Source organism: Perissodus microlepis, chromosome 7 (assembly GCF_051167445.1).
Source record: "Perissodus microlepis isolate ML-2025 ecotype Zambia chromosome 7, ASM5116744v1, whole genome shotgun sequence".
Taxonomy (NCBI): Eukaryota; Metazoa; Chordata; class Actinopteri; order Cichliformes; family Cichlidae; genus Perissodus; species Perissodus microlepis.
The window spans coordinates 36983805-37005544 of record NC_140467.1 but is presented as its reverse complement, the minus strand read 5'-3'; the positions used below and the strand labels follow the sequence as shown (position 1 = coordinate 37005544).

Sequence of the window (21740 nt, the reverse complement as noted above, 5' to 3'; positions counted from 1 at the left end):
TTCAGCCTTGTGAGTATTTGGATTTCTTCAGTCAAAGTTTACTTTTTGGTCAGTCCTGCTGACTGTGTGTGCTGTTGGAAGAGTGACGGGAAAGATGGAAACGTAAGTGGTTGTCACAGAATGGTGTGAGCCATTTGTGTTTCCATCCTCATTTCATCTTTTTATGGCTGTTTGGTGGTTCAGTGGTGCAACATAACTGCAGTAAAAACAACTACAACAGCTACATATACAATTTACTGTGTAGTCCGGTATGCAGTGTTCTCCAGCAATCTGATGCATTGGTATGATCAGTAATAATCCATTAACATACTATGTAATTATACATAAGAGATCTTTTTTTTAATATATTTGCATCCATACAGTTTTCTTAGCCCATATAAATGAATTTAAATCCAGTGTTCAGACACAGTATGTGGTCCTTAACTTTAAATTCTCTTTCATTTTAGTCCTTATCTCAGTACGTCTCCTTCTCTCTGCCTTAATCGCTTACTCGCTCTAATCCCACCAAACGACAGACAGTCATATAAATCAACATGTTTACAGTGAAATGTTTCCAATTAAAGAGGACGTTCGTTAAGAAGCATCAACGGACACCGCTGGATCCTTAATTGCCTGGGATGCCAGTGTATGATGCATATTAATTACGTATTAACCTTACAGTCAAACACACACAAATGCACATTAGTGTGTATTGCATATTAATTACCTATTACCCTTTGTGCTGTGCATTAAGAGCTGCGTGGCATCAGAAAGACAGCTTGCCCAAGGGCAACACACATACTCGTACACACGTACATTAATACCACCAACGCCGTCTATTCAGGTTGCATTCACAATGAGGAATGAGCCATTTCAGTCAGCCAGGCATGACCATAACTAATCTCACTGCAGGAAGTGTGTCTGTTAGTGTGTATACATATGTGTTTTCGGTTATTTGCGCATTTAAGATGGTTAAAGAATTAAAGCACCTCATCCGAATCCAGCTGCCTGCATGTCCCTCGCTATTGTTGTGGAAATACGAAAGGTGAGTTGGTCAAAAACAGACAGTAAATGCAATGTAAAATAAATGAAGTGAAAAAAAAATCACTTAAAAATAGCACTTATTTTTTAATAAACCTTTAGTAATCAAGCTGCCATGTAAAGTTAATGTAGACCACTTGCATGTTATGCAGTCCTATCTAGACAGTTGTACTGTGGATCTTAAGGCTGCCCCTCAGCTGTTTCTTGCTCTCAGATTCTAGACTGTGTTCTTAAATTTACTCTCTGTGGCTTTTTAAGCACTTAATCCTATTTCCAACCTCCAGTTTGCTTCTCTGACCTTCACAAACCTTTGCATTCAAATCCTTTAACACATAAGTAAGTGAAGAGAGTGATATTGATATGTAGTCATGATATATGTTGTCAGCTGTACTCATACAATTCAAAAAACACATCTATAGACTTAATTTCTCTGCATGTTCTTTGTTCATTTGCATGTAGAGCATGGGTAATCTATTTATCCTAAATGAAAATGGAAATGAAGTAGAATTAATGATAATAAATACCTTAACAAGTAGTGATTAGTCAACTAGAATTGACTTTTATTAAAGTGGCATGCAATGGATTTTTTTTCATGCCAGTTTGCACATTTTAATTGCAAATGTTTATATCATTTTCATAATCATTTACAACTTCCAGGGGAAAGACATTTCCATACATTAATTTAATTTAATCAGAGCGCATCATCTCGCCTTTGACGCCACACTGGGAGCAAAAGTCTATCAGTCTATCAAACATGGAATAGAAAAAATAGATCGATTTTTCAGCTAACAAATAGATTTATTTTGCATAAGCAGTAAATGTCAAAGTAACAATGATTTATTTGATTTTCATTATGGTAGAGTGGTTTAACTATTTCCCAAGAACAATTAGAGATCATATATGTGTGTATTCTCTTGAGTGACAGCTGGCCACAACGGTGGCCAACAGACAAATTAAGAAGAAAGAAAAAAAAAACATCCAGAATGTCAAAACGAGTTGAACAGGAAATCCAAGTAGGGAGCCATCATAGTACCACACTGTGCCCACACCATACTGTTTGACTGACAGGTGATCTTTGGGGAGCGCCACATACACGCACACAAAGTTACAGACACGCACGCCTGATGATGAGAGCTTACCAAATCAAAAAGAGATGAAAAATAAATAAAGATAATCCATCATCTTGGCATTATACCTGAATGTAGTATCAGAAATTATTAAAGAAGTTTTTCTTTTCTTTTTTTTTCATTTATTTATTTTCTGCTTTGACTCTACTCTCCAACACTCTACTTCACTGTTTGGGCACAAATATGCTTGTCTATGTATGTGAAATGAGCTGCCATCGCATTTTTATTGATTTGACCATGGGGGTTTGGAGGATGAAGCCAAGGAGAGCTAGAGACCAGACAATGGCAATAAATCTATATGCAACCACAAGTGTGTAGGTGTGTGTGTGGTAACAGGCTCACAAAAAGATTAGGTGTGTCCTACTGCCCTGGCTCGCACACCCATGTTGAGGGTAGTACATCATTGGCCTAACAAAGCACATTAAGTAAGGGAGTAACCATCAGTACAGAAGCTGAAACATTAAAATGCTTCATGAAACAAAAATACACAAAAATGTATCTCATGGAATAACTTTCTTAAACACCTGAATGAAACAAGCCATACAAAGGCAGTTAAGCATAGAGAATGTCACCAGATGTAATCCTGTCCTGAAGCTTCGCCAGCTTCATAAATGTGTCAAAAACATTATCTTGAGCCCCAACTTATAATTACAGTATGTGAGGCATTCGAAATGCCAAACAGATTTTATAAAAGGCCTGTTTCCGTGTGTGTGTGTGTGTGTGTGTGTGTGTGTGTGTGTGTGTGTGTGTGTGTGTGTGTGTGTGTGTGTGTGCGAGAAGCAAAGGTGAGACTTAGAGTGATCCAGGGCAGAGGGAGAATTTTTCAGGCCTAATGTTCCATGACAACAGACCAAGGTTCCGTCAAGGTGAATCAGAGCCACTGCTGCCTAACGACTGAAACACACACACACGCACACACACACGCGCACACACGCGCGCGCACACACACACACACACACACACACACAAAAACCATCCCACCAGTCTTCCTTTGTCTCGTCCTTTCTTCTTTTCTCTCTCCTTGTCTCATCCTTGTAAGCTTGGTTTTTCTCCTCCTATCATTTCCTTTTCTCAACTTATCTCTGTTTTTAACCATCACGTATTGTTTCCGTTTCCTAGTTTTTGTCCTCCTGTCCTCCTACCTGAGGTTTAATTATGTAGTTCTTAATCATAGCTGCGATCTGAGTGGGCTTCACAATAACTGGGGAAACACCAGCTCCTAAATTTAGAGGACAAGCAGAGTCTTTTTTTCCTCAATTCTCCCCCTTGTCCTGCTTAGTGATATAGAAATATGCCACTGACTTTGCAATAACTTATAGAACTTCACTTATCAGAAATTATCTGGATGACAACAGCCAAATCGTTAAGCTGGTTTGTGAGATTGTTGATGTATGAGTGCCATTTAACATTCACAGTGCATCAGCATCCCGTCTACCTGCCCCACTTAGATCAGCCTGAGATCTGTCTGTGTGTGTGTTTGTGTGGGAGGAAAGTCAATTTTGCCTGTTTTTGTTCTTGTCGTATTTGTTTGTAAATGCTGCACATATGGCACCGATATTGTGAAGCAGATGCAAGTCCAAACTTAATCAGGTGCTGGTTATAAATCATTGAACTGAAGATAATTCAAGAAGGGAAATCCTTCAATGAGGAAAACTTTTTGATTAAACAGTGAAACATGAAAAGCAAGGTTATACAGGTTGACTAAAAGAAATAAGCCCCGGAGGGATATAAGAAGAAATCAGACTTCAAAAGAAACAATATAAGTGTGCCAAATGCTTCTTTTAATTTCAACTATGAAACTGCTGTATATCTCTGACAAGGAACCTCAAAACAACCGCAACCACCCAGGGAAAATTTCCTACCAGTGTGATGCTGACCTCTTTTTTCAAAAGAAATAACCATGTCCTTTTCTCCCCCACTTTTTTTTGTATTTGTACCTCTCTCTGTGACCCCTTTTCTCCTTTCTATTTATATGTCCACTTTTATCATCTCCCTATCCACCCCCAAACATCCTCTCTCCTCCCTGTCTTTCAGTCTGCAAAGTGGGGTTTTACCGCTCGCTGCTGGAGTCTTTGGCCTGTAGTAAATGTCCACCTCACAGTGTGGCCAGACAGATGGGAGCCACTGCTTGCAGCTGTGAAGACGGATACTTTAAGCTAGACTCTGACCCTTCTAATATGGCGTGCACACGTGAGGATATAACCCCTTTATATTTGCTCATGCTCACTTTCAAGGCTTTTGTTTATCCATATGCTTCTTTGTATTTCTAGCTGTATCTTCTTCTAAGCCCTTTTCATCTCCCTCAGGCCCTCCATCTGCTCCTCGTAATGCTATTTCTAATGTCAACGAGACCAGCGTCTTCTTGGAGTGGTCCATGCCTATGGATACAGGTGGCAGGAAGGATGTACGCTATAACGTCATCTGTAGACAGGTCCTGCCAGACGGAAGGGGCTTGGAAGAGTGCGGTCCCAATGTACGTTTTCTGCCACGCCGCACTGGCCTGTCGAACACCTCAGTGATGGTGGCTGACCTGCAGTCACACACCAACTACAGCTTCTTATTGGAAGCCGTCAACGGAGTGTCAGACCTAGCCAAAGGCCATGCAAAGCAGTATGTGTCACTTAATGTGACAACCAATCAGGCAGGTATGTTCCGCCAGATTTGACTCATCATCATATTCACTATACCTGTCCACCCCTCCATTTGAACTTATCCTGAATTCTCCAGCAAAAGTCAAATGTTTTGTCATAACTGCTTCTTCTCCACGCTTATTTAAAATGCCACAGACCAACTGGCATGCCAGATTCATCGCATGACAATCTGGGTTTGATAACAAAGACACCAGATGATCAAATTATCACAGTATTTGTCCAACAAATCTGTTGCTGTATTAATTTTCACTTATGCATTATCCCTGCAGCGAAGGAGAGAACATGACACAGTGGACAGCCTTTTTTTTTGTTTTTGCATCCAGCTATGTCATCGAAAAAGCAGCTTGGTCCCCTCAATTAGGCGCATCAATGAGATTCACAGGAATCTGTGGCATAATGAAAGCTCTGTTATGTGTATGTGTCGTGCGTGGCAGCAGGTGTTATTCTGCATGTCTATCAACAGTGATGGATCATGCTGATGCCATACAAGTTTACATTTGAATTTTAGGTTGGTGAGGGCTATGTTTGCTCAAGTGTGAACAAAAAAACAAAACCTAGGCTGGTGTGATGTTCAGCATTCATCATTTTTGGGAGTATGCATTATATGTGATGCCAGAGCAGCTTAGCAGATCTTTGTAACCATGAAGTCAGCTTAAGCACCAAATGAAAACCACTAAAGTGGCCAAACACATATTGGATAATGAAAGAGTCCAGCTACTTCACATAGCTGTAAATACTGGATGCTTTGTTAGCTTCCGTTTAAATGAAGATTAGGATTCACACTCCACTGCGAACCTATTTTTTTATGGGTTAAGAGTTATGTGCTTTTGTTAGTTTTAGTTTTATTTGCTTGTAATGAAATGGGTAGCGCAAAGCATAATGCAATGAGAAAAATGCAAAATTACTACTCTCTTCCCCAAGGCTTCTGTCAGGAGAAAAGGCAAGAGGGGGAAAAAAGCTATGTTGAAAGAATGTGTTTGTTCCATCCAAACAGATGGTTCACTGGCAGCCAAAGAATAGCAGTTATTATTAGTAGTATCAATGGGAGGAGCTGTACAAGTAATCAGGAAGGTACAGTTTGTGTTTAGGAGGACAGGAAAAAGAGCGAGGCAGATGGCTGTCTAACAGTCAAGACTACTGGCAGTCCTCTAAATGTGTTGTCACTGTGGCTGTCAGCACACTGAGTGGATTACACCAGACTACACAACTCAAATTCAGTTTATTTCAGTTGTAGCTGGATTAAAGTTAGGCAGTCACTGGACCAAGTGGAGATTAGGGATTACGTTAGATTACACATGGCTGACAGAGTCACAGACCAATAAAGTCTGCTGTACTTTGGCTTGTATCTGGTACATGCTACTGTAAGTGAGGGTGTTTTTTAACATTACCTTGAAAACAGAATCGTGTGAGCATACTGAGAGCAGCTTGGTGGTTAACAGTTCTAATTAGTACAAATATAAACAAGCATGAATGTACAACCTGGCCGTGCCATCTGAAATGCACTCTAAATGCCTTACTCTGTGTAAAAAAAATAGTAGAAAGTAGAAAATAGTAGATATAACACCTCTTTCCAGTGTTATTATTCAGCTAATTATTAGCTAGATTCATTAGCCAACATAGCAACATCCTATTCTGAAAGGTGGCTCAAGCGTGAACTTGTGCTTTCCCAGCATGTGTAGGGTTTTCCATTTGAAGTAGTATTTAAAGGTGCTGGGAAAAATAAAAAAATGAGGAAACTATTAGGCTAGTAAAGAGAGATGACCCTAATGCTATAGATGTCACCAAGACTCGCGTATACCATTAACTGTGCAAAGGTTATAACCCAATCTTCATTTAATATTTTTCTAGGGAAAAAAAGAAAAACGGTGCAGCAAATTATTGAAGCATGTGTAAACATACATAGAAATACAATATATTAGGCAAAAGGCAAGGCAGTTTTTCTTTTTAATGTCCTGGCTGAAATTCAACCCCATTCACTTTTATATTTCCCCCCTGACCTCCTTACATCTTAGACAAAGACGTGAACCAAAGATTTCATACAATCAGACCTGTTGCCACTGCATTTCAGTCCAATTCTTGTGTAATTTGGCATACCGCAGCCTTTTTCCCCTGTTTTCTATCGTTAAGAATAAGACCATTTCTGATGAGTGTCCAAAGACCTTCAGAAAGCCTAGAGAACTACTGCTCTACAATAAACATTACAAGAAAGGAAGAACTCTGCTTGGAAGCAAAAATATTAAAAAAATAAAGAGGGAACTTTTGTCTTTTGATTGACAAGTAACAGGTCTGTGTTAGTGAAAGAATTTTAGTTTTAGGTAAGAATCCACTTAGAAAGCCAGCTTTGTTTATGTAATACAGTTTATGATGCTAAATACTGTGAAACTGTGCTTTAAATATTGCATTTTGGATTCATTTACAACATTTTTCAATGTCATGATAATGACACAGCCACTTGTGTAATTGTGCTATGTCATTGTACTTGTGTAAAATAATAACAGCAGTGAGTGTTGCCTGCAGCTGCTTTGGCTGATTTTATGTAGATTGTATTGACTTAGGAGTGAAAACTTTCTAACATCTTTTAGATGTTGCATCTGCTTTTAAAACCAAAATTATTTGTGAATCATTTCAGAACAAATGAACTTAAGAGTACTAAAGTTAGAAGTAGTTAGAAGTAAGTCCACCCCTAGGAATAAGAGATCCTTTTAGCCCAAGGATGTTTTTTGAATACAGCTCCTAGCTCTTTGTAGCAGTGTGCACCAACCGCTGTTTGTGTAATGTGACTCACAAAACCAACAAAGTGAGCACTTCAACTACTGGAAGGCTGTGTATCAAGTGACTAACATTATTTGGAACAATCATTTTCACAATAATCCTGAGGCAGTAATTGTAATGACTGATTTAAAATGTTCTGATCCATCTGCTCTTTAGTGACAGATGTACTTACTAAGTGAAAACCTCAATCAGCAGTTTAACCACCTGCATTTTTGTTGTGCTCGTATGTGACTGGTCTAGAGTGTGCTTCTGCTCTCTGACAGTAAAAACAAGGTACTGAGACAAAACTACTGCTAAGGCTTAGGCAGGGAGAGAGATAGAGTCAGAGGATCTGCTGTTTGATGTGTGAAAAGTGTCACACACGATAAGTTATCCGTGAAATAGGTGATTTCACAGTGTCCCTGCGAAACCCTGCTGAATAATAAAGTGTTGGTTGTTGGGAAGAGGAGATCAGGAGAGGTGAAAAACGGGAGAAATGTACGACAGAGAAGGACAGAACAACAGGGTAGAGGGGGCAAAATGTGGAGGGAAAATGATAGGATGCTTGTGATAAGGAAAGAAAAGGTTACAGCAAGAAGCTGTAACAGCAGGAAAGATAAGCAGAGGACGGAAGTAAAGAGACAATAGTGAGAGTCTGGACATTAACTGCTTGTACACATTCAAAAATACAAAGAGCACTGTAGGAGCATGGAAGCCCACATATTTTTCACTGCTTTGATGTTCCTTGACACACTGGTATATAAATTTGATAAGGTGGCTTGCTAGCACCTGCCTTTATGAGGTAGAAATTAATTTTGAAAAGAAAAGTAAGCCACCAGAATGCTCATACAAGTTTCCCTGCAACCCAGTGATTGTTTCCCATATGTTACATTTTAAGCTCTGTATTTGCTCAGACATTGATGAATGTTTGAGTGGAAACAATTAGCATATTGCTCATTCTACACACTCAAAAAGGAAGCTTTGAAATCTAAATAGCTTCTTTTTTTATTTAATAAGCACAAGTTTTACAGCTTTGTTTTATTAGGATAGCTCTGTCTGTTTTAAAATATCTTATTTCAGGTTATTTGTTCCTGCTGTAGGCACATTGAGTACCACTTGCACAGTAAATGCTCCCAAATACGTTTTTTCTGCTATTGGCTATTAATCAAATGTACCATGATACATTAGCTTGCGTGTGGTAGAAATGTGCTGCCTGCCACTGCAGCTATTTATTTTACTTTGATGTGGAGCGTGCAATACTGTGCAAAAGTCTTGAATCACCTTTCATTTCTTTTAGATGTTGCTAACAGGGAGACATTCAGTCCTTGTGCATGACTATTTTCATATGAATATCGTTTTTGTTTGTAAGCCACTTACACTGACCTATGAGTCATTCAATTATAAAAAGGCACCCAACTCAAGGTATGAGCCAGTGCGTTTTCTCTACACATAACTTTAAATTGTATCTTTAATCACTTTGTTCCGAACACTTTGTTGCAAAAACACATCATTTGTTTCTATTTCTTTAGTTGAAACTATGATTAATGCCATAGATCACACTGTTTGACAGGTATAACATAGTATTTCTTCACCCAACAATCCCAACACTATCTTAGCAAAGAGGTTATATTGTTGGTAGCATTGCATTCTTTCTGTCTGTATACATGATAGCTCAAAAAGTACTAAATGAATTTAGATAAAAGCTTTGTAGGGTTGTAGAGTGTGTTTATTTTAACAATCCATTCAAATTGGCTAACATCCACCAAGGTCGTCAAGGTTAACTCAAGGATTTAGTGGTTTAAAAGGAACAAAAAGCCTTCTAACATATAACTTAGGAAACTGAATCTTATAAGTGTGGTGTGTATTGTCAAAATATAGAAAGGCGCTAATAGCTCAGTTGTTTGTGCATTAATTTTCATTTACTTCCTCTAATTTTTAAAAAAACAAACAAACATTTATATCCTAATTAATCCAGCAACAGTAAATAAATGTTATAAAATAAAGGGAGAGTGATGGGAATGGTACAAATCCAAATTCTGTAAATACACCAAATTGGAGCAGTTTATGTTCACAGCATTAACTCTCCAAGCCACAATTAAAATATTCCAGCTATTATATTTTTTTGTCAATATTGATGTGCTGGTAGGGAAGTGGATTGTGGCAAGATGCTGGATTGGTGCAAAGCCACTAATTGAATGTATTGCATCAAAAGAAAAGGCAGATTAAAGTTTTAAAGTTCCTCGCAAAATAGATGATAGAGGTTTGGTACTTTGCAACCCTAGTGAAGACATCTCTGTCCCCTATCTCCAATTCATTCTGTCTCAATCTATCTATCAGTCATTCCGAGAGGGTAGTTATAAGATAAAAACGAGATCGTTGAAAGCCGGTATTGATTTTGGTGATGTGCAGACATATAGTGGTCTGGGAGATTTATGTTTAGCACTGTGATAATGTTGCTTTTATTTGTTACATTGGATAGCTGTATTCCTCCAGTGAATGGGTTTTACTTTTCTAAACTCACTCTTTGTAGAAAAAAAAGTATCAGACAGATAGCAAATAGAGCATTACCAGCCACCAGGCATAAACACCAGGAGTTCATCTTCATTTGCGTTTTCATTGGCATACTGTACGTGCTCATTAGCAGTTATAACACGCAGTGGAAGTGTTTAAAGCTAGAAGTGTCATTACACTGTTTACCCCGTTGTTAAAATAAAAGTGTTGCTGGGTCCCGTCTACACTCTTTCAACATGTCTCCTCCTCGTCTTTCATTTTTCACTTTTTTTGCCTCTTGCATTCCCTCCTCCTCCCCGTCTCTCTCTTCTATCACCTCTCCTTCTGTCTCGATTGAAAATCTGGGTTTTAAAGCACTTGTTTGAGTGTGACTGCTCAGTGCTATTTTGGGTATATACAGATATTGTATATATCTGTATTTGGTGAAAAGGAAGCGACAGAACCAAGTGAGCCAAAAAGTGTTTAATCGCTGTGTTTGCCGCTGACCAACATTTCCTGTTTTTATGTGTGCTTCAAATGTAAACTGACTTTGCATTAAGTAAAGCAACAGCTCAGTGAAAGAGTGTAAAGTAGCTTGCACATATTTCCAACTAACTAAAATAGGAATGGCTATAGTTTGGATTATAGTCTAGAAAAAGTCAACAGTTTTAGTTTGTCTAAATTGACAGAAAAATAATTTTTTAAGAATTACGAGTTTGCTACCTTGTCGTGGTGGAGGCATTTGTGTGTCAAGGGATCTCAGGGGCTATGTTGACAAGGGGCTTTCATCCCCTGGTAGGCTCTCCCATGGGAAATTAGTCCTGGGTGAGGGACCAGAAAAAGAGTCATTCAAAAATCTCTATGATTGAAAGATCTAGGAAACAGTTCACCCTGGCTGGGATAGGGTTACCGAGGCCTGCCCTGGAGCCCTGGAGCCAGGTCCATTAAGGGTGCCCAACGGTGAGTGCCTGGGCCTTAGTCCATGGGGCGCGGCGAGGCACAACCCGAAAAAGAGACATGGGTCCACCCTCTTGTAGGCTCACCACCCAGATGAGCCACTTATGTGCCAAATGACAATGCAGAGTACCCAGCCTTCTTGGAGTCCCTCGGTGGGGTACTTGAGGGTACTCCCCCTGTGGACTCTGTCGCCTTATTGGGAGACTTCAAAGCTCATGTGGGCAATGACAGTGAGACCTGGAGTGGCGTGATTGGGAGGAACGGGTTTCTGACAAGGATGTCTCCTAGATGCCTCCTGGGTATGGTGTTCCGGGCATGTCCCGCTGGGAGTAGGCCCCGGGGCAGACCCAGGAAATGCTGGAGAGATTATATCTCTCAGCTGGCCTGGGAACGTCTTGGTGTTCCCCCAGACAAGCTGGAGGAGGTGGCTAAAGAGAGGGAGGTCTGGGCTTCTCTGCTGAGGCTGCTTCCACCACGACCCTGCCACAGATAAGTGGAAGAAAATGGAAGGATGGATGGATTATGATTTAGGTAATTTTTTGACTAAATAAAGATTTTAAAGGCATCAAAGGAACTTAACCTCTATAATTAGTGTCCTTATTGTTTCTTTGTGAAAAATAATGTTTGACAACATTTTTGATGACAATTTTGAGACAAAATCCCTACTTCAAATCTAAGAATGATTTATATAACCCTAAAAATCACAAGCTTTGGTAAAAGGCTGTACCCTCTTTACAAATCCTTTTCAAAACATTTGATTAAATATAGAATGGAAAACTGCATCCATTTTTGGAGGGTGTAAACTTAGATTTTGGTGTATTGTTACCCATAAAGCTGCTGGGAAAATAAACCCTCTCTCTCATCATTGAATCCAGGCTTTATACCATTTAAGCATTGAGTGTGTGTATGTGTGTGAGTTTCGGTCTCTGGTTTCAGGCTTTTAAGATATTCCAGATAACACTTCTGTGCAACCATCCACTCAAGATACAGTTACTGTGTTTGTAGCGATGATTTATTCTCTGTGGACTTCTGCTGAGGCCATTGAAACCTAAACGGTGTTTAGCATTTGCAGTAGCCACACATTCACATGCACATCCACGCGCATCAACATTCACACACACACAGGCTATAGGGATGTTGCCTGAGGGAGCATTTTGCCTAGTTAAAAGCTCTTTATGTGTCAGAGACTCTCCAATTGTCCCTCTGAGAGATGAACCAATAGATCAGGTTACAACAGGATGGCTTTGCAATTGATGTAAACTTGCAGAACAAAGCTCACTTCAAAACTGAAAGGATAAATGACAGAAAAAATACATAAATGAAAATATAAGCTTTAAAGAAATACAAAGAAAAGAACAAAATACACAAATATCTTGGATTGTGCATAAAAGTGACACATTTATGTTGTTATTTTGTTGTTTGTGTTGATGCTACATTAGAAGAGTTTTACAGTGTATTTCGTAACCTTTAACGTGTGCCAAATTTGGTACACTAGACACTCAAATGTGAAGACTTAAACAGTTGAATTCATATGCTTCTCTGGCAGCACATGCTCAGCAGCAAGACATAAAGGGATGGTTTAATTAGACACAGGTGCACCTTGTTGCCAAATTGCAAACATGCTTCTGAGGCAGAGCTGCTTGGGAACCAAAAATAAAAATTTTTGAGCTGGAGCTTGACAGACAAAAGCAAACAACCTCAGAGAGGAGCCTAAATTCCAAACATGAAACTCATAAGAAAAAACATGGCAAATTATGTCTTTGAAAGAAATCACCAAACAGCAAAGATAGATATCCGTTACTGTGTAAGTTGTTACATGAAAAACCTCTTCCTATTGTCGCCATATTTAAAATCCTCTTTAGGTTTTTTAATCTACAGTTAAATTTTTCATGATTTACAGCAATCACAGCATGCATGACAATTAGTTATGTGCATGTAAACATCAAAGGATGAGGTGTCCTCAAAAGAATGATGTCTTGTGAATGCTGATGGGATGCAGCAGATTTTACAACATTGGCACACTTTGCCACGTGCCTTTGTGCCACTGTTTATTAGAGTTTTATGCCTGTGTTATTTAGTTTTAATAATGTGAAATGCAGTGAGAAGTGCAGTGGGTTGCATCATATTTAACTGCTGGATTGTGCTATTTATGTTGATACTTCAAACCGTACTATTTTCTTTGAATCTTTGTTTCTGCAGCACCGTCCCCTGTGAGTGTGGTGAGGAAAGGTCATACAGGGAAGAGCAGCATTGCCCTTTCTTGGGCAGAACCTGATCGTCCCAACGGCATCATCCTAGAGTATGAGATCAAGTATTTTGAAAAGGTAAAAAAAATATATATATATATTTTAAAATCTTTTCACAAAGCTGTGTACCTTTGTCTACTGCCCTTGGGCCAGCTGTGTTTTCCTAGTACCTCCCTGAACCTCTCGTACAGTAGAGGTTTCAGTTTTAAAAGCACTGGTTTGCTAGTTTAGTGTTTTAATGTATACAGTTTTGAACAATATGTACTATGAAATTAAATGTACTATACAACAGAAAACTCATTTGTAGGGTTCTTCTTGTTCAAGCTTTTGCTTTTAGTTGTACAATAGATATCATATTGACTTTAGTCCACAGACACACACACACATATAAACATTTCTGTTGATAAATGTCATTTTCAAAGTACATAGCTAATGACACTGGTTGTATCTGGCCTTTCTTAAGAATATATATATGTATATATATATATATATATATATATATATATATATATATATATATATATATATATATATAAGAAACTGACCATGCTTGAACAACCTCTAGCAGCACTTCCCCTTTGCCCTGTATAACACATCTAATTTGTTACAGCTACAGATGTGTGTATCTTACTGAAATTGTGTTTTAAGCCAGGTCCAGTGAGAAAACTTTGACTTCAAAAGTCCTTGTAACAGCATAATAGCCTTTTTCCCCCCTTTTTTGTTAAGTTGGGCTTAAGTAGGGACAGCAATTTGATGCTTCTGTGCAGATCATTGTTCCTGTGCCCTTCCTCTTTTCTGCCTGTAATCCTCTGATGTCTTCTTTTCTAAGGTCACAATAAAGGTACATTGGAGAGCAGGGTAGGGTTTGTGGTCAGTGGTGAGCTAATGGCATCTGGCTAATGGAGGCAGCATTTAGCTGAGTTAAAACCTGATGTGGTTACAGTTGGAAAAGTGATCCCTACACACAGGCATTTAGACACACTCATGCTCGCATATACCACAGGTAGCTGCGGAGAGAAAGCAGCAATAAGCTATATGCATACAATTTGGCAATACAATTATTGCCAAAAGTACAAAAATGTTAGTAGAACACATGAATAAATTAAGCTAACATTCTCTTTCTTCAACTAAAGGAACAGGACTCCAGTTACACAATAATAAAATCCAAGGATACTGAAATGGTGGTGGAAGGCCTGAAGCCCTCTTCAGCTTACATCTTCCAGGTCAGAAATGGGTTTCACAAATTAAGAGACTGATAATGGAACTGGGAAGGAAAAATATTTAAATATGTAGCAATGACAAAATAGTTTGTCAGTATTGCCTAAGATCAAGCAAATCCAAATGAATTAAAGTGAAGTATGGTGCATGAATGATATGATGCATTACAGGTACGAGCCAGGACCTCAGCAGGCTATGGTGCATTTAGCCGGCGCTTTGAATTCCAGACCAGCCCTTACTGTGAGTACACCAAAGAGAAGGAGAGAATGACAATACAATGAAGTTTAACTTGTACACAACTCCCACCTGTGTTCTGGGGCTGTATCAACAACAGATGCCAGGTGTGGTTTTGTGTTTGTGTACTGTGTGTAATCCCATGTCTTTTCTTTGGCAGTAACTGCTACTAGTGAGCGTGCTCAAGCTTCGATAGTAGCAGTGGCCATCACACTGGCTCTGGTCCTGCTGGCAGTGGTTGCTGGATTCCTGCTCAGTGGGCGGTAAGGCATAACCTATATACCTGCAAAAGAAAATATGATATAAAAGTATATCCATGTGCATGTGCATGTATATCACCAATATACACGCACATGCACATGGCAATAAAAACAAATACAAAGTATTAGCATGAGAGTGCTACTGTGTTACTTTTAATAATGTTCCTGTTACTGGAAATATTGAATTAAAGTTACGGTCTGTAAAATCTAACCAGATGTCAGTAGATTGCAGTCAACGGAGTTCTGTTTTCTTCCCAATTTACCTGCATAATCCTAACTACGGTGGTCACTGTAGGACAAACAGCTCTGGACTTGAGGTGGCTGTAAAATTTAGTGATAGGAGTCCGACAGCAGTTGATGAGTCAGCGAAGCTCGCTGTTGTCTGATGACAGGGATATTGTGTTGAGTTGTTGAGGATATCCTGAACTTTTCTGGTGGCAAGTGCTGTTGTTTTTGACGGTGTTGGCTCCTGTCAGTGGCATTAGTGAAACTTTTTTGGAGTGGCTCAAACATTGTTGAATAAAATGTGAGAAGGCAATCAAACTGTTTATCAGCATGAAAGTGTGATATTTTTGACACTCGAGCCTAAAATTATCTGGCATGGTGTTAACTTATTACCAGCTGTTGTTGATTAGACGGGAAAGTCACATGTCAGTAATTAATTGTGATATCAGGAATAAATAAGTATGTTTATGTACATTATGCATGTTTTCATGTGTTTGAGCCCTGAGTTGGGTTCAGAAGATGAGGCTTGGACATTTTCTAGGACATTTTCTCCAGATGCCAGTTGGGTTGTATGTTTCATTCACATTTTTGCTTCTTTCATGAAGAACCATAGGTATGATCTTTCATTTCATTGTAATTTTAAGGGACAGCTTAGATTGAGCAGTTTGGAGACAAAGTTAGAGAAGCAAGGCTGAGATCACCTGAACGTGCAGAGGAAGAATAGTGGATATTAGGCGAAGGATGCTGAATATGGAGCTCCCAAGCAGGGGGAAAAGGAAGACCACAGAGAGATTTGATGGATCTAGTGAAGAAGGACATGCAAAGGGTTGGAATGGTACAGGAAGCTTATGGGATTGGGTCAAATGTAGGCAGATGTTCCACTGCGGTAACCCCTAGATCAGGGGTGTCGAACTCCAGACCTCGAGGGCCGGTGTCCTGCAGGTTTTAGATATCACCATTTAAATCAGCTGTGTTGGATCAAGGACACATCTAAAACCTGCAGAATACCGGCCCTCGAGGCCTGGAGTTCCACACCTGTGCCCTAGATGGAGACGTTTAATGCTGAGGTTAAGTTTGTTGTTACTGGACTATGAAAGTGCAGTTTAAGAATTTGAAGTGTTCAATGGAAGAAGAAAAAAAGAGGTCCAAGAGGTCAAAGACATTTTTTTTTCTTATTTTCTCCTTATTTAAAAAAAAAAAAATAATGCAGATAATAGTGCATATTCTTCTCTGTTTATTTTATGTACAATATTGTATGTTAGTTCAATAATGGTCCATCATCACTTTATCCATTTCTGACCTTATGCTGAGTAACAGACATTACAAATTTCAAATCTCGTTTCTGTCCCAGATATTTCTCTGTGGTTGAGCAGCATTATGGGATTAGACACATAGCTTGAAGTAAGACTTTTGTGATAGGTCAGGATTAAGGGTTGCTTTTTAGGTTATAACTACGGGGTGGATTCATATCAGTCAAGTGGATTTTCCTCACATCTGGTAGCACAACCTTGCTCATAAGCATTTACCATTTTTCAGTCTACAAGTCTGTCGCATTTGCATGCCCCCATGTGCATATGACCTTCACTTTATCAGTAAAGTCAGGAAATTTTTTTAATTATGAAAGAATGTTCCCCACGTGCAGACACAAAACTGCAGACGGAGTGATAATAGACAGTAGAGAAAATAGTCAAGGCCAGAGTAAAAAATCATTAGAACTCTTGTATTCCTCTGTTTCTTCAGGGTAGTTAAGTCAAAGCTCACATTTCAGTTTCTCTACTATATTTTGAGGTTTTCTAAGAATGAAAATACATGTTCGTTTTTCTCCCAGATGCATATTGTTGCTTCATTTACGAAATTTTCTTCTCTCCTTCAGTATTAGGTCATCATTTAAACAGTTTAGGTTTGGTATATGCACAATTTTAAATAACTGTATTTAATGTTGAACATAAAATTATGATGTTGGAAAGAATTCAGAAACAAATCAGAACGATACAGAGTTGATTTCTGGTTTAGCCGAACAGAGATGAGGATTGCGGATCATTCCGGGGTTTTGTGTGTGGGGGAGGAGAGATGGAAGAATGCCAAATTTTCCAACGATGGATTTAGGGCACAAGCACCACAACCCCCTCCCACCAATGCATCTCCCACACACCCACTCATACATGACTCTCCAGACTACACACGCGTGCACAGAACACATGTGTGGAGCCTAGCACATACGCACTGGTGTATGCATGGGTTAACACACATGTACGCACACACGCAAACACATGCATGAAGTTGGAGGGCATGCTCAAACCCCTTGACTCAACAAATCCAGCAAACTAAACACCCTCCAGGCAGACACACAAAACACGCACACACACAAATACAGACACACAGAGTCCACCCTCTCCAGCTGCCCATACAAACCCCTCTAGCCAAGCCTGGTTACCCTATAGAGAGGTCCGATGGGAAAGACTTGGACATGGCCCCGCTGTGTGTGTGTGCGTGTCTTCATCTGTCTTCAAGAACTAAAAGATAGGAAAGATTCTACCATCAGAAATACTTGTTTGACAAATGACTAAAATAAATCAGTAAATTTACATTGCAGATATTTTAATTAGTTACTCTGTATCTGTTTGTTGCGTCGTGTGTTTTTGTGTTTGCATATAGGATCAAGTTTAAATTCATTACAAATGTTTAATCTGGGTTATCTGTGATTATCTCTGATGCCAGTTGCAAAAATATTGACTTATAGAAGCGTTTTAAGCACAAACACACAAACATACAAATGAATGTCGGTTTTATCCACCAGGCTTAACATAATGGAAAAGAATATAGACATAAACATAAGCCTTGCGGCTTCAAAAGTTCTGTTTTCAGTTTGGCCTTTCTTAAAAAGTGACAGATCTCTTTTTCCGGTTGCAAAAGTCAGAGTTGATATGTCGAGAAGGGCTTTCTTGGTTATTGATATTTTGTGGAAACTGCATTCCTTTGCTGACATCTTTTCTTTTCAGCAATATTTTTGAACACCTTAAAAGATGGGTTAGCAGATTCAGTGAGAAAATATAAAGCTTATTTTGCACTTAGATTCTTGGGGGAGGTGGCAGGGTTTGCTTTTCTTTGCTTGGGCTATTTTGTGAGATCACTATTCAAAAAGTATATTTTCCTGTTTTTTTTGTACTAGTTTGTACTAGGAAATAGTTGCCAAATTATATCACTTTGAGAGGAAACCACAGGGATCATTTCTTTTTTACTGCCTTCATCTCAAACTGCATTAATGCCGGAATTCATTCAGTCTACCTTGGAGACGGTGATAAATGTCAAAATACTTGCGCTATTTCAAAATAAAAGTCCCATTCCGAGAAATATCATCAGATTTAGTTATTCCCCCTCAGTGTATGTGTCATTGAGACAAGTATCATTTGACAACGATGCTTAGTCGCTGACTTTACATGTATGTATTTAACAGCGCTTTGACATGACACTGACACTAATGTTTTTGGATCACTTCTTCCTTAGGCGCTGTGGCTATAGCAAAGCAAAGCAAGATCCCGAAGAGGAAAAGATGCACTTCCACAATGGCCACAGTAGGTTAAAGCCCAGACTCGTTCTGTATGTGTCTATGTATGTGGGCTTAAGTTCATCCAAAGTTTACAGTACATGTACAGTACAGGGTTCACACAGCGGTCATGTCTGGTCATGCTATCTCCTTTGGCATGTGCGTACTATAAGTACAGTTGACAGTGTTTTGCTAGAGTAGCTATTCACTGAATGGCACTGCCACAAACCAGGCTCATAGCTACCAGCAAACACACAGTTGGCAGACAACACATAGAGCTATGATGACTTATAGATTGTGACAGCTCAATATATTTGTCCACATTTTTGGCATGACACCCTCTATCCATCTGTTGGTATGGAATCAAAGCCAACTGTGATTGGTATATCAACTCCAGAGTAGTCAGGAAAATAATACCATGTGGGATACGGTTATATTGATTTGGACTGTGAAATAAAATGTTTAAAATTAGTGTTTATTATCTGCATGCCAAATTTGCAGGATGGATGAAAAGATGGTTGTCTTCTGGGAATAATTAATGGCACTAATTAATACATGTATCTTTTTTTTAGGCGTATGAATCTATTGTACTCAAATAATAATGTTGCTCTGTGTGTGCTTCTGCAGTAAAATTTCCAGGGGTGCGTACTTATATCGATCCCCTCACCTATGAAGATCCCAACCAGGCAGTGCATGAATTTGCCCAGGAGATTGACGTTTCATACATCTCCATTGAAAGGATCATTGGTGCTGGTGGGTAAAAAATAATGTCTGCATCTATGTGTGTACACCTTGGAGATCCACTGTTTCATATTTGGAGCATCAGTTTAAGCCTGTCTGTATTATCCTTAATTCAGAACCACAAAGGTAAACCTGTTTAATCGGTGCCCTGAAACAGCTTAACGTCACAAAATGCCTTGTTAAAACACATAGACTAATAGCATAATGACTCGAGCCTAATTCTACCTTCTGTAGTATTGAAACATTTTCTCATTAACACTACTGCAGTGTATCATATTTTCTACAACCTTCATAAACCTGTCACATTCATAATTGCATAAGCTTACATAAGCATAAGTTAAGAGTGTGCTTAAAAGCAACATTGTGCACAGACATAATGTTTCCACTGACAAAAATGTTGACTGACCACATTTATTAGCTTCAAGCGCTTTAGCCAATTTCAAGATTGGCCCCTTAAAGCAGCGGTCCCCAACCTTTTTTGCGCCACGGACCAGTTTATGCCCGACAATATTTTCATGGACCGGCCTTTAAGGTGTCGCGGATAAATACAACAAAATAAAACTAGTACCGGTACCGAAAAAAAGAAGATTTATTCATAACACACGTGAAAAGACCCAGGAAAACCGAGTTAACGATAAAAACGATAACAAAGTAACGCTGAAAACTGATAAAAACCCTGAAAACCACACATTTCACACCTGAGCCTCAACTGTCGTGGCCCGGTACCAAACGACTCACGGACCGGTACCGGTCCGAGGCCCGGGGGTTGGGGACCGCTGCCTTAAAGTAAAGAATATAAGCTGTACGAACACAGTGTGTCAGGCACAAAATTTCAGCTTTACTTAAAGAAAATCTATCTGTCTAGTCAAGGTTGATTTGCCATTTCATAATAGTTTTTACAGGTCAGGTTTAACTGAAATGTTGATGCCACTCTTAATGTCTACCTTTTTTTTTCCTCAGGGGAATTTGGTGAAGTGTGCAGTGGACCGCTGAGGCTGCCCGGGAAACGAGAGATCCAGGTTGCCATTAAGACCTTGAAAGCAGGCTACACAGAGCAGCAAAGACGTGACTTTCTTTGGGAGGCGTCAATCATGGGCCAGTTTAACCACCCAAACATCATCCGTCTGGAGGGTGTGGTTACTAAGAGTGAGTTATCAGCAGTTATCAGTCCTGTAGTTTAACAGGTTTTCCTTTTCAACTTTTTTTCTGACTTACACTTAGTTAATGTCATAGTCTGCTTGTCAAGTTCAACAGTATCTAATATATTAACTTTTGAAAGCAACTGGAAAGCTGACAATTCAATTTCAACCCTATAATCTGTTTTAACTTCATGAAGATTAACATATTTCTTTCTTCTTCTTTTTTTTTTTTTTGCATAACTGAGTGTTGATCTAGCTGCTAAGTTTAAGAAAACACCAGCAATAAGAAAAATGGTGCAAAAGCACACAAAACACAACGGAGATAGGGGAAAAAAAACAGAAAAAGGAAAAACGAAAATGGAAATAGGAGAAAACAGATTTCCAAAAGCACAAGGGAAGTGTTTCTGGGGAGACAGAGTGTGTGTTTTAATCTCATGATTCATATAATACTAATGATGGATTTTTAGGCTAATAGTTAGGCTAACACACTTAACCTCTCATCTTTTCTTTCCTCACAAAACCGATAGATGCTCCACTTCCTTTAAGTGTCTCCCAGCACAATTCTTAGCATATTTTGGTTCCCGCACCTGGTCCGTCAGGTTATTGTCTCCCCAGAAACACTTCCCTTGTGCTTTTGGAAATCTGTTTTTTCCTATTTCTGTTTTTGTTTTTTCTATTTGTGTTTTCTATTTTTCGGTTTCCGTTTTCGTTTTTTCTATTTCCGTTGTGTTTTGTGTGCTTTTGCAGTGTTTTTCTTATTGCTGGTGTTTTCTGCAATCCGTTTGGCCTCTCAGGGCCACCGTATAAGTTGCTGTTAAGGGTTGTTCTCATGCGTACAAATGTTTACATCTCAGTTTAAATTTTGGAAAAATTGCATGCACAATGTCAGATAAAGAATTGATTATTTTAACTGAGAAGTAAGTCATATTTCAAGCAAAAATTGGCACACATGATATGTCCTTATTCTATTTTTTTGTTTTGTTTGTATATAATATAAACTTTGGAATTAGATCATTAGAGGATATTTTACTTTGTGTCGCTATCTAGATAAATGGTAAAAACAAAATCTTCCAGCTAATGTCAAAACTATGATTTCAAAATATTTGCTTATTAACGTGAAGTATTTTATTGTTGATT

At 38.9% G+C, this 21740-nt stretch overlaps 1 protein-coding gene across 3 annotated transcripts in view; it reads left to right on the top strand.

Annotated features, from left to right (window-relative positions):
* epha5 (EPH receptor A5) overlaps positions 1-21740 on the top strand; it is a 60071-nt gene that overhangs the window by 22511 nt on the left and 15820 nt on the right. For all 3 annotated transcript variants that reach the window (XM_084934864.1, XM_084934861.1, XM_084934863.1), the window contains exons 4-12: positions 4182-4337; positions 4454-4792; positions 13196-13320; positions 14376-14465; positions 14631-14700; positions 14855-14957; positions 18684-18751; positions 19351-19476; positions 20425-20610. In XM_084934864.1, coding sequence (XP_084790990.1) covers positions 4182-4337; positions 4454-4792; positions 13196-13320; positions 14376-14465; positions 14631-14700; positions 14855-14957; positions 18684-18751; positions 19351-19476; positions 20425-20610 — 1263 coding nt within the window. The remainder of the gene's footprint in view (positions 1-4181; positions 4338-4453; positions 4793-13195; positions 13321-14375; positions 14466-14630; positions 14701-14854; positions 14958-18683; positions 18752-19350; positions 19477-20424; positions 20611-21740) is intronic.